Source organism: Ornithorhynchus anatinus, chromosome 1 (genome assembly GCF_004115215.2).
Source record: "Ornithorhynchus anatinus isolate Pmale09 chromosome 1, mOrnAna1.pri.v4, whole genome shotgun sequence".
Lineage (NCBI taxonomy): Eukaryota > Metazoa > Chordata > Mammalia > Monotremata > Ornithorhynchidae > Ornithorhynchus > Ornithorhynchus anatinus.
The window spans coordinates 148,885,104-148,902,031 of NC_041728.1; the positions used below are offsets into that span (position 1 = coordinate 148,885,104).

At 48.3% G+C, this 16,928-nt stretch overlaps 1 protein-coding gene across 1 annotated transcript in view; it reads right to left on the reverse strand.

Annotated features, from left to right (window-relative positions):
- Positions 1–16,928, reverse strand: part of LOC114808101 (fetuin-B-like) — a 29,640-nt gene continuing 12,712 nt past the window's right edge. Inside the window, exons 5-7 of the mRNA XM_029055612.1 lie at positions 12,249–12,356; positions 8,445–8,528; positions 1–855 (exon numbers count right to left, since the gene is read on the reverse strand). Of these exons, the coding sequence (XP_028911445.1) occupies positions 100–855; positions 8,445–8,528; positions 12,249–12,356 (948 nt within the window). The 3' untranslated portion in view covers positions 1–99. The remainder of the gene's footprint in view (positions 856–8,444; positions 8,529–12,248; positions 12,357–16,928) is intronic.

Genomic DNA, 16,928 nt, shown 5'->3' on the forward strand with positions numbered 1-16,928 from the left:
TCAGAGCGGGAAAATGGATTTTATTCTCCAGAACATAGCTGAAGCGGGATGCCTCCTCGTTACTCTCTGGCCTAAAGTACCAGGCGCCTCGTTGGCCCTTCAAGAGGGGAGAATCAAGCGGTTGTCATTCTGGGGGGTCCCTGGACACCCTTCTGCCCTCTCCTCGGGGAACTGCAGAACGACTGGGCAGTCACTGGGAAAGCCCTGAGGCCCTGCCTCGGGATGGTAGGTCCAGGTCACCTGAACCGGGAATGGATCTTGCTGGGAAGCCTCTCCTTGCTCGCTCTCCAAAGCGGGGAGAATCTGAATGGATCCGACCGGCCTCCGGGGCCTCCTGGAGAAATGATCGTGACTGGGCGGGTGTCCGTGCGGGTGCTTGTGTGGGGGCCCGGGGTAGGGTCTGGGGTGGGTTTGGTTCCAGTGCTCGTGCTCGTGCCCGTGCTGGTGCTCGTGCTGGTGTTCGTGCTGGTGCCCATGCTGGTGCCCGTGCTGGTGTTCGTGCTGGTGCCCGTGATCGTGCTCATGCTGGTGCCCGTGCTCATGCTGGTGCCCGTGCTGGTGTTCGTGCTGGTGCCCGTGCTCCTGCTCATGATGGTGTCCGTGCTCATGCTGGTGCCCGTGCTGGTGTTCGTGCTGGTGCCCGTGCTCGTGCTCATGATGGTGTCCATGCTGGTGCCCGTGCTCGTGCTCATGCTGGTGCCCATGCTCGTGCCCGTGCTGGTGTTCGTGCCCATGCTCGTGCTGGTGCCCGTGCCCATGCTTGTGCTCGTGCTGGTGCCCGTGCTCGTGCTGGTGCTCATGCTGGTGCTCAGGAACATGGCTAGCTCCAGATCTTCCTTTTCTGGGATCAGAAACCTAAAATAATAATAATAGTAATAATGTTTACTAGGTACTTACTATGTGCCAAGCATTGAAATGAAATTCAATCTGATCAAACACAGTCCCTGTCCCACATGGGGATTCAGAGCCTAAAATGACAGTCAGGTAATCACTTAGACTATCGACTGAGTGCCTGTGTGTAGAGCACTGTCCTAAAAAGTTGGCAAAGTTCAGCAGAAGGAAAGGCATTTTCCCTGCCCCTTAAGTGTTTACAATCTGATGGGGGAGACAGACAGACGCAGATTCTTTCCAAAGATTGGAAGCAGGAGGAAGAACAAAGAAACAACTGGTAAATACAAGAATGGTTAAAGAAACAGTGTGGCCTATCCATTCAATCGTAATTACTAAGCACTTACTGAGTGCAGAGCACTGTACTAAGTGTTTGGGAAAGTACAATACAGCAATAAAGAGTGGCAATCTCCGCTCGCAACGAGCTCACAGTCTACAGTGGGGGAGACAGACATCAATACAAATAAACAGACATCACCATAATCATTATTATATAATGATAAAATTACATAAGTGTACAAATGCTGCGGGGAGGGGAGAATGGGAAAGAGCAAAGGGAGCAAGTCGGGACGCCACAGAAGGGAGTGGGAGATGAGGAAAAGTAGGGCTTAGTCTGGGAAGGCCTCTTGGAGGAGATGGGCCTTCAGTAAGGCTTTGAAGGTTGTGGAGAGAGGAGTAATTGCCTGTGGGATTAGAGGAGGGAAGGGGTGCCAGGCCAGACGTAGGATGTGGGCCAGGGGTTGGCAGCGAGACAGGCGAGACGGAGGCACAGTGAGAAGTTTAGCACCAGACGAGCAGAGTGGGCGGGCCGGGTTGTAGAAGGAGAGAAGCAAGGTGAGGTAGAAGGATGTAGGAGGACCTAGTCAATAGAGCGCTGGCCTGGAAGTCAGAAGGACCTGGGTTCTGATTTTGACTTCATCAATTGTCTGCTGTGTGACCTTGGACAAGTCACCCCACCTCTTTATGTCTCAGTAAAATGGGGATTAAGACTGTGAGCCCCACTTGGGACAGGGACTGGTTAGCTCGTATCTACCCCAGTGCTTAGTACAGAGCCGGCAAATAGTAAGTACTTAGCAAATACTATTTAAAAGAAAGTAGCAAGAGTAGAGAAAGATTCATATTAATGTCTATCTCCCCCGTAGACTGTAGCTCGTTATGGGAAGGTAATGTGCCTGCTCATTGATAATTATGGTATTGGTTAAGTGCTTATTATGTGCCAAGCACAGTTCTAAGCTCTGGGGTAGATAGAAGCAAAATGGGTTGGAAATAGTTCCTGTCCCATGGGGGGCTCAAAGTCTCAAACCCCATTTTACAGATGAGGTAACTGAGGCACCGAGAAGTTCAGTGACTTACCTAAGGTCACACAGCACATGAGTGGTGGGACCAGGATTAGAACCCATGACCTTCTGACCACCACGCCCATGTTCTATCCACTCTCCCAAGCGCTTAGTACAGCGCTCTGCATATAGCAAGTGCTCAATAAATGCCATTGTTTGATCCATTGATGTAAACACATTCCTAAATCCTTATTGTTTCTGCTGAGGGAGGCTGTTGGGATAACATGACCTGCATGAAAGAAAATTTCTCAGGGAAAGCTTCCTAAAAGAGCTGAGGTTTCGGGAGGATTTGGTCTGGAAGATTTGAAAAGGGAGGGTCATCCAGGCAGTGAGGAAGAGTATAAGTAATGGGTCAAAGGTGAAAGGATTGAGAGAAAAGCTCAGTCAGAGAGGGATCTCTGGTGGAGTGAGGAGTGTGAATTGGGAATAGCAGTTGACGAGAGCAGATAAAAATAAAGGAGCCGAAAGAGCAACCTAGTGGAAAGCTTTGAGTCCACTGGTTAGGAGAAAAATGGAGCCAATGGCCACTTCAATCAATCAGTGAATGGCATTTACCGTGTGCGGGGCAAGGTACCGTGCGCTTGGGAGAGTACAAGAATAGGGTTAGTAGATACCATCTACAAGGACAATTTTTACGGTTGCTTTTTTAAATAGTATTTGTTAAGCACTTATTATGTGCCGGGCATTGTACTAATTGCTGGGATAAATACAAGTTAATGGGATTGGACACAGCCCTTGTCCCATGTAGGGCTCTCAGTCCCCTTCCCCTCTCCCACCCAGCTCTTTCCCTCACTTTCCTCTGCCCCCTCCCCTCTCCCTCACCCCTTCCCTAGAATCCCTCTGTACCAGCGCTAACCCTCATCCCTCTCCCCTTGCACAGCTCCCAACGCCTAAACCCTCCCTTCCAACCCCTTCCCTTCACTCCTCCCCGTCCTCGTCCCATCCCAGTTCTCCTGTCAAATCGCCACCCTTCATCCCCCTCTCGCCGCCCAGGTCCCCGCCATCTCATTCCCATCCAAACTCTCCCCACCCCTCACACCCTTCCCCCTTTCTCCCCTCCCTCCACAGCTGCTGCCAAGTGTGCCCTATGGAACCCCTGCTCCATTATAAGTAAACTACCAAGCGCTTAACAAATACCAACATTATTATTTCATCCTTGACCTGTTCTTTTCCCGCTCTCTCCTCCTTGCCCTTAATGAGATCTGGCTCACCCCAGAGGACACGGTCTCTTCTTCTGCTCTCTTCAGCGCAGGCCTCTTCTTCTCCCACTCCCCCAGACTCACCGGGAAAGGAGGAGGCGTCGGCTTCCTTCTCGCACCCCAATGCTGCTTTTGCACTATTCCCCCTCCCCCTTCTCTCTCCTTCCCCTCCTTTGAAGCCCGTATTATTTGCCTCCTCGACCCCCTCCAGATTTTTGTAGCCGTCATCTACCACCCCCCTGGTCCAACTTCTTTAACCACCTTGACCCCTTTCTCACTTTCCTTTTCTCCTTTTCCCTGCCCACTCTGATCCTCAGAGACTTCAACATCCACATGGATGTACCTGGTGACTCCTCTGCCGCCTGTCTTCTATCACTCTTTGACACCTTGCCCACTCACCAACTTGGTCACACCCTCGATCTCATCATCTCTTACCGCTGCACTATCTCCACCCTTACCAACTCTGAAATCCCTCTCTCTAATCTAATCACCTGCCTCCTCTCTCACACTCCTCCCCCCTGTAAATCTGAATTACTCCCCCACAGAGACCTCTGCTGTCTCGACCTCATCCATCTCTCCCAAAGCATCACACCCCACCTTACTTCCCTATCTTCTCTACCCACTCTCGATGACCAGATTGCTGCTCTCAAATCCACCCTCTCTACTCATCTCAACTCTCTTGCTCCCCTTTCTCTCCGTCACTCTCGCACCAGTAAGCCACAGTTCTGGATCACTGCTTCTGTCCGCCTCCTTCACTCTTATGCTCGAGCTGCTGAACGCTGCTAGTGAAAATCTAAACTCCAAGCCAACCTTGTTCACTTTATATTTATCCTTTCCTGCCTTAACTCTACCCTCTCCTCTGCCAGGCAAAACTGTTTTTCTTCCCTTATTGACACCCGTGCCCATCACCCCCTTCAGCTGTTCCGGACATTTAACTCCCTCCTCAGGCTCCCTCTTCCTCCCCCTCCTCCATCCCTCACCCTCAACGATCTAGCTACCTACTTCATTAGGAAATTAACACCATCAGGTCTGAGCTCCCCAAAGTCACCCCTCCTCCCTTATCCATCCCTCCTGCTCTCAACCCTCTCCTCTACCTTCCCATCCTTCCCAGCAGTAAGCAGTATCCTTAGAGGAGATCTCCTCCCTCCTCGCTAATGCCACCCCCTCCACCTGTGCTTCGGACCCCATTCCCGCTCATCTTATAAAAACTCTCACCCCTGCCCTCCTCCCCTCCTTAACTTCCATCTTTAACCACTCACTCTCCAACAGCTTCTTCCCCTCTGCCTTCAAACATGCCCATGTCTCCCCACTGCCCCTTCCAGTTATTGCCCTATCTCCCTCCTACCCTTCCTTTCCAAACTCCTAGAGTGAGTCATCTGCACTAGCTGCTTCGATTTCCTCAACTCTAACTCTCCTGGACCCCCTCCAATCTGGCTTCCATCCCCTCCACTCCCCCGAAAATGCCCTCTCAAAAGTCAACAATGACCTCCTTCTTGCCAAATTCAATGGCTCCTACTCCATCCTAATCTTCCTCGACCTCTCAGCTGCCTTTGACACTGTCAACCATCCCCTTTCCTCAACACATTAGCCAACCTTGGCTTCATGAACTCCGTCCTTTCCTGGTTCTCCTTCTATCTCTCTGGCCGTTCATTCTCGGTCTCCTACGCGGGCTCCTCCTCCCCATCCCATCCACTAAATGTAGGGGTTCCTCAAGGGTCAATTCTTGGTCCCCTTCTGTTCTCCATCTGTTCTCACTCCCTTGGTGAACTCATTTGCTCCCATGGCTCTAACTATGATCTCTTCACAAATGACACCCAAAGCTACATCTCCTCCCCTGTTCTCACTCCATCCCTTCAGGCTCCTCTGCCTTTAGGACACCTCCATCTGGATCTCTGCCCACCACCTAAAACTCAACACATCCAAGACTGAGCACTTTATCTTCCCTTCCAAACCCTGTCCTCTCCCTGAATTTCCCATCACTGTAGGCGAGACTACCCTCCTTCCCGTCTCACAAGCCCACAACTTCGGAGTCATCCTTGACTCCGCTCTCTCATTCACCCCACACATCCAATCCATCACCAAAACCTGCCTATCTCACCTTCACGATATTGCCAAGATCCGCCCTTTCCTCTCCATCCAAACTGCTACCTTGCTGGTACAATAATCCCAACTGTTATTGTGTCAGCCTCCTTTCTGATCTCCCATCCTCCTGTCTCTCCCTGCTTCAGTCTATACTTCACTTCGCTGCCCAGATTATTTTCCTACAGAAACACTCTGGGCATGTCACTCCCCTCCTCAAAAACCTCCAGTGGTTGCCTATCAACTCCACACAAAACATAAACTCCTCACTCTTGGCTTCAAAGCTCTCCATCCCCTTTCCCCCTCCTACCTCACCTCCCTTTTCTCCTTCTACAGCCCAGTCTGTACACTCCGCTCCTCTGCCACCACTAACCTCCTCACTGGGCCTCGTTCTCCCCTGTCCCATCGTCGACCCCTGGCCTACGTCCTACCTCTGACCTGGAATGCCCTCCCTCCTCACGTCCACCAAAGTAGCTCTCTTTCCCCTTTCCAAGCCCTACTGAGAGCTCACCTCCTCCAGGAGGCCTTCCAAGACTGAGCCCTCCCTTTCCCTCTGCCCCTCTTCCCCTCCCCATCGCCCCTACTCACTCCCTCTGCTCTACTCCTCCCCCTCCCGACAGAACTTGTGTCTATTTGTATATATTATTTATTACTCTATTTTATTAATGATGTGTATATACCTATGATTCTATTTATCTATTTTGATGGTTTTCATGCCTGTCTACTTGTTTTGTTTTGCTGCCTCCCCCTTTTATACTGTGAGCCTACTCTTGGGCAGGGATTGTCTCTATCTGTTGCTGAATTGTATATTCCAAGTGCTTAGTACAGTAAGCGTTCAATAAATACGATTGAATGAATGAATGAATGATCACCATTGTACAGATGAGGAGGCTGAGGGACAAAGAAGTTGGGACTTGTCCGAGATCACAGAACAGACAAGTGGGAAACAGTGTAGCCTAATAATAATAAAGATGATAATAATAATAATAATTGTGGTATTTGTTAAGTGCTTACTATGTGCCATGCACTGTTCTAAGCACCAGGGGAGTTAAATCGGGTTGGACGCAGTCCCCGTCCCACATAGGGCTCACAGTCTTTAAATTCTTTACATTATTTACAGTCTTCACTGTCTTTCCCCATTTTACAGATGAGGGAACTGAGGCACAGAGAAGTTCATTTATTCATTCAATAGTATTTATTGAGTGCTTACTATGTGCACAGCACTGTACTAAGCGCTTGGAATGTACAATTCAGCAACAGATAGAGACAATCCCTGTCCACTGACGGGCTTATAGTCTAATCGGGGGAGACAGATGGACGAAAAAAAGACAACATCATCACGATAAATAGAATCAAGGTGATGTACATCTCATTAACAAAATAAATAGGGTAATAAAAAATATATACAACTGAGCACAGTGCTGGGGGTGGGGAGGGGGAAGACCAGAGGGAAAGGGGGCTTAGCTGAGGGGAGGTGAAGGGGGGAAGTGGGAGGAGCTGGGGGGGGGAGCAGAGAGGGAGCAAAGGGAGCAGAGGGAAAAGGGTAGCTCAGTCTGGGAAGGCCTCTTGGAGGAGGTGAGCTCTCAGTAGGGCTTTGAAGAGGGGAAGAGAATGAGTTTGGCGGAGGTGAGGAGGGAGGGCATTGCAGGACCGTGGGAGGACGTGGGCCAGGGGTCGACGGTGGGATAGGCGTGAAGAGGACAGTGAGGAGGTGAGCGGCAGAGGAGCGAAGCTTGTGGTGTGGGCAGTAGAAAGAGAGAAGGGAGGTGAGGTAGGAGGGGGCAAGGTGATGGACAGCCTTGAAGCCAAGAGTGAGGAGTTTTTGTTTTGTGCAGAGGTTGATAGGCAAACTGGAGGTTTTTAAGGAGGGGAGTGACATGCCCAGAGTGTTTCTGTAGGAAGATGATCCGGGCAGTGGAAGGAAGAATAGACTGGAGTGGGGAAAGACAGGAGGAAGGGAGAACAGAGAGGAGGCTGACACAATAATCCAGCCAGGATATTATGAGAACCTGTACCAGCAGCTGTTTGGGTGGAGAGGAAAGGGCGGATCTTGGCGATATTGTAAGGGTGAGACCAGCAGGCCCTGGTGACGGATTGGATGTGTGGGGTGAATGAGAGAGCAGAGTCAAGGATGACACCGAGTTCGCGGGCCTGTGAGACGGGAAGGATGGTCGTGCCATCCACAGTGACAGGGAAGTCAGGAAGAGGACAGGGTGTGGGAGGGAAGATGAGGAGCTCAGTTTTGGACATGTTGAGTTTTAGGTGGCGGGCAGACATCCAGGTAGAGATGTCTTGGAGGCAGGAGGAGATACGAGCCTGAAGGGAGGGGGAGAGGGCAGGGGAGATTTAGATTTGTGTCATCTGCATAGAGATGATAGTTAAAGCCATGGGAGCAAATGAGTTCACCAGGTAGTGAGTATATATGGAGAACAGAAGGGGACCGAGAACTGACCCTTGAGGAACCCCTTCAGTTAGTGGATGGGAGGGGGAGGAGGAGCCCGTGAAGGAGACCGAGAATGAACGACCAGAAAGATAAGAGGAGAACCAGGAGAGGATGGAGTCCGTGAAGCCAAAGTGAGATAAGGTGTGGAGGAGAAGGGGATGGTTCTTCGACAATGTTGAAGGCAGCTGAGAGGTCACGGAGGATTAGGATAGAGTAGGAGCCATTGGATTTGGCAAGGAGGAGGTCGTGGGTGATCTTTGAGAGATCAGTCTCGGTAGAGTGGAGGGGACGGAAACCAGATTGGAAGGGGTCCAGGAGAGAGTTGGAGTTGCCTGAAGTGACTTGTCCAAGGTCACACAGTAGACAAGTGGATGGTGGTGATCAGCTCCCTTTCCAAATGCCCTCTGCCTCCCCTTTTTGCACTCCACTGGGTTTCAAGTGATTATGGCCAGCTTCTCATAATGAAAATTACAATGTTTCTTTGCAAATGAACAATACCTGTTTTCCAAAGAAATTACAGGATGCTGAGACAGACTTCTCCTCACCATCTTGACTCACAGAACCCACACAAAGACCAACCGGCTGAAAAAAAAAGAAACGTATTTCAGAAAACTTGGTCATTCAGGAACAGAACCTCGTAGAGAGCATGAGACCAGGAGTCAGGAGAGCAGGGTTCTAAATCCAGTTCTGTCACTTGCCTGTCCTATGACATTGGGGAAGTCACCTAACATCTTTTTTAGGTCAGTTTCTCCATCTGAGGAATGGGGATTAATTCTTGTTCTCTCTCCCTGCTTAGACTACAGGTCCCACGTGTCTGATCTGATTGTATTGTATCTACCCCAGGTTTCAGCAGAGTGGTTGGACATTCCACAAATATTACCATTATTACTACTATATTATCCTAGTGCTCTCTATACTCTACGGGACCGTGGCTTAAAGTGTTTCAACTGTATATTGCTCTGAAATATTCAGGCTCAGAGAGTCAGAACGTTTTTTGGTAAAAATACAAACTCATGATTCTATTTTTGTTGTCTTTGTCTTCGTAATGATTTGTGCTTGTCCCCTTTCCCCATCCCTACACTGATCCTTGGTGACTTCAAAATCCATGTGGTCATTCCAAACAGTCTTCTAGCTGCCCATTTCCTCTTTCTTTTCAACTCTACCACCCACCTGCTCTGCCTCGTCTCACCCACTCTCCAATTTAGACACATGACTGACATCATCATCTCTAGTTACTGTACTGTCCTGTTCCCTGGCAGAGACTTCTGATTTTTGACCCCATCCAATTTTCCCCAGTCATCACACCTTATTCATCTCCATATCCAACCTACTTTCTCTTGTCGACCAAATCCACACCCTCAACTCCATCAGCGTGGCTCAGTGGAAAGAGCCCGGGCTTGGGAGTCAGAGTTCGTGGGTTCGAATCCCGGCCCTGCCACTTGTCAGCTGTGTGACTGTGGGCAAGTCACTTCACTTCTCTGGGCCTCAGTTCCCTCATCTGTAAAATGGGGATGAACTGTGAGCCTCACGTGGGACAACCTGATTACCCTGTATCTCCCCCAGCGCTTAGAACAGTACTCTGCATATAGTAAGTGCTTAACAAATACCAACATGATTATCCTCTCCACTGAACTCAACCCCTTTGCTCCCCTATCTCTCCATCATTCTTGTACCACAGCCCTGAACCATCTCTACAGAATGCCTCCTTCTTTACCGGGCTCGAGCCGTAGAGCTTTTCTGGGGGAAATCCAAACATCAGGCTGACCTGGTCCATCTCAAACTCGTCCTCACCCGCAATAACTCTGCTCTCTCTCCTGTCCAGCATAATACTTTTCCATCTTTATTGACTCCCATGTCTGTAGCCTGTGGCAGCTGTTTCAGACTATTAAGTCCCACCTCAAACCACCTGGCCTCCACCTCCCCATCTCTTGCCCTTAATGACCTTGCCACCTATTTCACTGAAAAAACTTGAAAACATCAGACTGATCTCCCTGAAATGTTTCCTGCATCTGTCCATCCCCACTCTCCTCCTCTGCCCTCTTTGTCTCTACTATGTACAGCAGTATCTCAAGAGGAGATCTCCCTCTTCCTCTCAAAACCTCCCTGAATCTCTGACCCCATTCCTTCACACCTTATTAAAACCACTTTCTCCTTCCTTTTTCCCCTCCGCTCATCATCTTCAACTGGTCACTCTCCAATGGTTCTTTGCCCACTGCTTTCGGTGTATATCCCGTAAACTAAACACCCCTCCCTTGACCCCATGATTCCCTCCTGCTACCACCCCGTCTCCCTCCTCCCTTTCCATTCCTAACTCCTCAAGTGAACTGTTTACATCTGCCACCTCCCTCTCCCCCTCCTCTCCTCCAGTTCTCTCCTTGAGCCCCTGCAATCTGGCTCTGACCCCTCCATTCCATGAAAACTGCTCTCTCTAAGGTCACTGATGAATGTAGTGAAGTGTAGTGAACTGAAGAAGAACTCCTTCTTGCCATCCAATGGCCTTTATTCCATCCTAATCTTCCTTCACCTCTCAGCTCTCCATGACACTGTGAACCAGCCGCTTCTCCTGGAAACATTGTCGAACCTTGGCTTCATGGACACTGTCCTCTCCTGGTTCTCCTCCTATCTCTCTGGCTGTTCATTCTCCATCTTTTCTGCAGGCTCCTCCTTTGCCTCCTACCCCCTAACTGTGGGAGTCCCTCAAGGCTCAGTCCTGGGTCTCTTCCTATTCTCCATCTGCAACCATTCCCTTGGAGCCCCACATGTCCAACCCAATTTGCTTGTATCCAACCCCAGAGCTTAGTACAGTGCTTGGCACATAGTAAGTGATTAACAAATACCTTTATTATTATTATTATTATTGGAGAGCTCATTTGCCCCCATGGCTTCAACTACCATCTCTACACAGGATTCCCAAATCTACATCTCCATCCTTGACCTCTCCCCACTGCAGTCTCTAACTTCCTCCTGCCTTCGAGACATCTCTAATTGGATATCCTGCTGACACCTCACACTAAACATGTCCAAAATAGCACTCCTCATCTTTCCACCAAAATCCTGTCCTCCCACAAACTTTCCCATACTTGTAGACAGCCCCACCATCCTCCCCGTCTCACAAGGCTATAACCTTGGTGTTATCCTCGGCTCCCCTTGCTCATTCAACCCACATACTCAATTTCTCACCAAATCCTGTCACTTCTACCTTTATAACATTTATAGAATCCACCCCTTCCTCTCTATCTAAATTGCTGCCATGCTGATCCAGTTGTCATATCCCAACTTGACTTCTTCATCAGCCTCCTCGCTGACCTCCCTGCCTCCTATTTCTTCCCCTCCAGTCCTTACTTCACTCTTTAATTTTTCTGTGCCTCAGTTCCCTTATCTGTAAAATGGGCATTCAATACCTCTTCTCCCTCCTACTTAGTCTGTGAGCCCCATGCAGGATCTCGTGTCAGCCCCAATGCTTAGAACAATGCTTGGTACTTAGTAAGCATTCAACAAATACCACAGTTACCCTATAGGGAAGCTTCAATCGTAGAACTCTAAAAGCACCTGTAAAAAAACAAAACTGAGGGGGGTTTTGGTGAGTAGCCTGCTGGAATACACATGCTTTCACCATTACAAATCTCCCTACGACCAACATCATTGGTACTCAGTTGGAATTGGCCTTCCTCAGGGAGTTAAGCAGTGACTGAAGTTTGGAGAGTGGCAGTTTCAGATTTCAACTCTCTCCTCATCATAAACTCTATCATAATAGTAACAATAATAATAATAATACTGGCATTTGATAAGCACTTACTATGTTCCAGGCACTGTTCTAAGCACTGGGATGGATGCAAGATAATTGGGTTGGGCACAACCCCTGTCCCATGTGGGGCTCACAATCTTAATCCCCGTTTTATAGATGAGGTAACTGAGGCCCAGAGAAGTGAAGCGACTTGCCCAAGTTCACACAGCAGGGAAGTGGCGGAGCTGGAATTAGAACCCAGGTCCTTTTGACTCGTCTATTCATCCTTCAACCACTCATCCTTCTGACTTCCATCATCCGTTATTACTTGAGGGCCTCTGGTGTACAACCATGTGCTGTTCTGTCCTTCCAAGGTCCATTATTTCTCTAGGGGTCAGCCAACCAGGTTAGGTTTCTGCTCACAGTCTGGGTACCTGAGAACCTTAGGAAGGCATGCTCAATATTTCCATCAATTGACAACATTTCTCCTCAGCTCCAGGGATCCATTATCATTCTTAGTTTGCAAGTCATGCCTTGCAGCCTGATGGACTGGACTCATTTGAGTGCAAACTACTTACGTCAGGGTCGTTGCAATGGAGCGAACACCTGCAAGGATCCGACGGGGACCTGCTGCATGGCATCTCTCTAACCAAATATTCCACAAAGTAGCTAGGCCCAAACACCCACTGTTGCATGAAAATGAGAAAGAAAGAAAATCCATTAATCAGTGGTACTTATAAAGCGCATACTATGAGCAGAGCACAAAGAACACAAATGAGAGATCTATCAATTAACTCAATCATATTTATTGAGCACTTACTATGTGCAGAGCACTGGACTAAGGTCTTGGGAGACTACAACAATAAACAGACACATTTCTTGCTCCCAGTGAGCTTACAGTCTAGAGGCGGGGAGATAGACATTAATATAAATAGACAGATCTGTATATGAGTGATGTGGGGCTAAGAATAGGGGGATGAGCAAAGGGAGCAAGTCAGGGAGGCGCAGAAGGGAGTGGGAGAAGAGCAAAGAGGGGCTTAGGGAAGGCCTCTTGTGGAGGTGTGCCTTCAATAAGTCCTCAGAAGGGGGGAGAATAATTTGTCTGGCAGATTTGAGGAGAGAGGACATTCCAGGCTAGATAATAATAATAGTGTTGGTATTTGTTAAGCACTTACTATGTGCAGAGCACTGTTCTAAGTGCTGGGGTAGATACAGGGTAATCAGGGTGTCCCATGTGAGGCTCACAGTTAATCCCCATTTTACAGATGAGGTGACTGAGGCACAGATAAGTTAAGTGACTTGCCCACAGTCACACAGCTGACAAGTGGCAGAGCCGGGAGTCGAACCCATGACCTCTGACTCGGAAGCCCAGGCTCTTTTGAGGGGTCGGTGGCAAGATAGACGAGTTCGAGGCACAGTGAGAAGGTTAGCATTAGAGGAACAAAGTGTGTGGGCTGGATTATAGTAGGAGACTAGCAAGGTGAGGTAGGAGGGGGCAAGGGAATCGACTGCTTAAAAGCCAACGGTGAGAAGTTTTTGTTGGATGCAGAGGTGGATGGGAAACCACTGGAGTTTCTTGAGGAGTGAAGAAACATGTCCTGAATGTTTCTGTAGAAAAATGATCCAGGCAGCAGGAAGAAGTATGGACTGGAGTGGGGAGAAGAGGGACCTAGGAGGTCAGTAAGGAGGCTGAAGCAGTAATCCAGGAGGGATAGGATGAGTGATTGTATTACCATGGTAGCAGTTTGAATGGAGAGGAAAGGGTGAATTTTAGCAATGTCCTGATGATGGAACTGACAGGATTTAGTGATGGGCTGAATAGGTGGCTTGAATGACAGAGAGGAGTCAAGGAGAACACTGAGGTAACAGGCTTGTGAGCGGGAAGGATGGTGGTGCCGTCTTCAGTGACGGGAAAGTCAGGGGTAGGTCAAGGTTTGAGTGGGAAGATAAGAAGTTCTGTTTTGGACATGTTAAGCTTGAGGTGGCAGCAGGACATCCAAGTAGAGATGTCTTGAAGGCAAGAGGAAATACAAGACTGCAGAGAGGGAGAGGGGTCAGGGCTGGAGATGTAGATTTAGTTATCATCTGTATAGAGGTGGTAATTGAAGCCTTGGGAGAGACTGAGTTCTCCAAGGGAGTGGGTGTAGATGGAGAATAGATGGGAACTGAGAACTGAACCTTGAGGGAACCCTACAGTTAGGGTGTGGGAGGCGGAGGAGGGAGACTGAGAATAAGCGGCCAGAGAGATAAGAGGAGACCCAGGAGAAGACAGTGTCAGTGAAGTGAAGGTTGGGTAATGTTTCCAGGAGAAGGGGGTGGTCGGTTCCAGGAAAAGGGGGTGGTCGACAGTGTCGAAGGCAGTTGAAAGGTTGAGGAGGATTAGGATGGAGTAGAGGTCACTGGATTTGGAGACCTTTGAGAGGGCGGTTTCTGTGGAGCAAAGGGGACGGAAGCCAGATTGGAGGGGATCGAGGAAAGAATTGGAGGAGAGGAATTTGAGGCAGAGATCAAAAAAGCTCCTCATATATGACAGCAGCAGTGAAATCTGCACTCTTTGCTTGGGCCAAAAGTGGTTCTAACCCCTCCCCCCGTTTCTTAAAGCCCTGGCTGATCCTGGTGCTCCTTGCCCTAGTCAATAAAAGGGTCCTCACTCCATATCCCAGAGCAGGAAGCCGGGGCCCAGAACCCCGTCATTCGTCCCAGCATTGCAGGCTTTGGTGAGCTCCGTCTGCCTTCAGTCCCCTCCAGTTGTTCCCGTGTGGGGATGGGAGAGGCAGTTGGAGATTAGTGTCTGCGGAAGGGTCCAATGTGGCCGAAGAAAATCACATTCAGCAACTAGACAATTTTTAGATTGTTTCGCTTAGGGGCTGGGAAATGAACCAAGTTTTCATTCATTCATTCATTCATTTGAATTCATTGAGCGCTTACCGTGTGCAGAGCACTGTACGATAACAACAAATAGATGCATTCCTGCCCACCACGAGCTCACAGTCTAGAGGGGGAGACAGATGTTAACAAAGCAGCGTGGCTCAATGGAAAGAGCCCGGGCTTGGAAGTCAGAGGTCATGAGTTCGAATCCCGGCTCTGCCACTTGTCAGATGTGTGACTGTGGGCAAGTCACTTCACTTCTCTGTGCCTCAGTTCCCTCATCTGGAAAACGGGGATTAAGACTGTGAGCCTCACGTGGGACCACCTGATTACCCTGTATCTACCCCAGCGCTTAGAACAGTGCTCTGCACATGGTAAGCGCTTTACAAATACCAACATTATAAATATATAAATAAATAAATTACCGATATATACAAATATATGCATATGTGCTGTGGGGATGGAAGGTAGGATGAATGAAGGAGCAAGTAAGAGCGGCACAGAAGGAAGTGGGAGAAAAGGAGAGGAGGGCTTAGTGTGTGACCTTGGGCAAATCACTTCACTTCTCTGGGCCTCAGTTAACTCATCTGTAAAATGGGGATGAAGACTGTGAGCCCCACGTGGGACAGGGACTGTGTCCAACCTGATTAGACTGTATCTACCCCTGCACTTAGAACAGTGCTGGACACATAGTAAGCACTTAATACCATCATCATCATCATTATTATCATTATTACTATTATTAATCACTAGAAATAAAGGAGCATTATTTAAGCACCTCCCTGAGTAAGAATCAAAAACCTTGTGAATTCTGGAATGAAAACCATATATCACTGGATAATTTGATGATGATGAAGATGATTATGGCATTTGTTAAGCACTTACTGTACGCCAGTATTTGGTTTATTAAGCCAGTTCCTCTAGACTGCAAGCTCACTATGGGCAGGAAATGTGTTCCCTAATTCTGTTATATTGTACTCTTCCAAGTGCTTAGTACAGTGCTCTGCACATAGTAAACACTCAGTAAATTCCTGATTCTATTTAGTTGCCATTGTTTTTACGAGATGTTCTTCCCCTTGACTCTATTTATTGCCATTGTTCTTGTCTGCCTGTCTCCCCCGATTAGACTGTAAGCCCGTCAGAGGGCAGGGACTCTCTCTATCTGTTGCCGACTTGTTCATTCAAAGCGCTTAGTACAGTGCTCTTTACAGAGTAAGCGCTCAATAAATACTATTGAATAAATACTATCGATTGATTGATGATAGGCCAAGCATTGTTCTGGCTAGGGAGAGGTCACAGCCGACCCCCACCCTGATCACCTCAGTGTCTCTCTCTCTAGCCCTGACAGCAGAGTGCCGTGTCTCCTAGTTGTCATGTGAGACCGCTGTTAAATAGGTTAGATAATGCCAGAGATGCTCACTAAATCAAAAATCTGCCTTCTTTCAGCAACAATTCAGTTCAACTTTTTGGAATAAATGTCTACTTCATAAAAGGACATTGATATCCTTTGGGAAAACTCTAATTACATAAATGGCCCATTTTTTACGTAACTTTTGCAAACCCTAAACAGGGGAGGAACTATTATGCGGGGAATTGAATCTAGCAAGCGGAAAATATAGCAGGGCAAGAGAGAGGAAAAAAAAGAAGAGAAAGTAAGCAGAGGAGAAAGAAGAGAAAGGTTAAAAGGCCCTGGAGATGTCATCTCTTACACTCCCCAAGTTGCTGCATACCACATCCCTTCCTCTCCTTATCTCGTCTAGGAACGTTTATGCTTTCGAAGAGGAAACTCCTGCTGCCCCATCTCTATCTGGGGCATCTGACCCTACCCTACTGCCTAGCAGGTAGAACACAGGTTTGGGAGTCCGGAGATCTGGGTTCTAATCTTAGTTCTGCTTGGACAAGTCACTTAACCTCTCTGTGTCTGTTTCCTCATTAGTAAAATGGGGATTTGATTCCTGTTGTCCTTCTTATTTACACTGTCAGCTCCATGTGGGACAGGATCTTTGTCTTGACTGTGCCGTATCTATCCCAGCTCTTAGTATACTGGCTGACACATGACAAACGTTTAAGTGCCACGATTATGACGATTATGATATTATTATCCCTGATGTGGGCCGCTAACACTGCTTACAAAAAGAATATTTATTTCCTTAAACTGTGAGCCATAGACCAAATCTAACCTGAATAACTTGTACCTACCCCAGGGCTTAGGACAGTGTTAGTCATATTTAAAACATTCTGCAATCATTGTTATTATTTATTCAGTCATACTTATCGAGCACTTACTGTGTACAGAGGAGTGTTATTACTACTGATTCTCAAAATTCTGGGGGTGGGGTTAGGGTTAGTCTATTCTTCATGTATGAGTAAATATGATTATTCTTATTCCA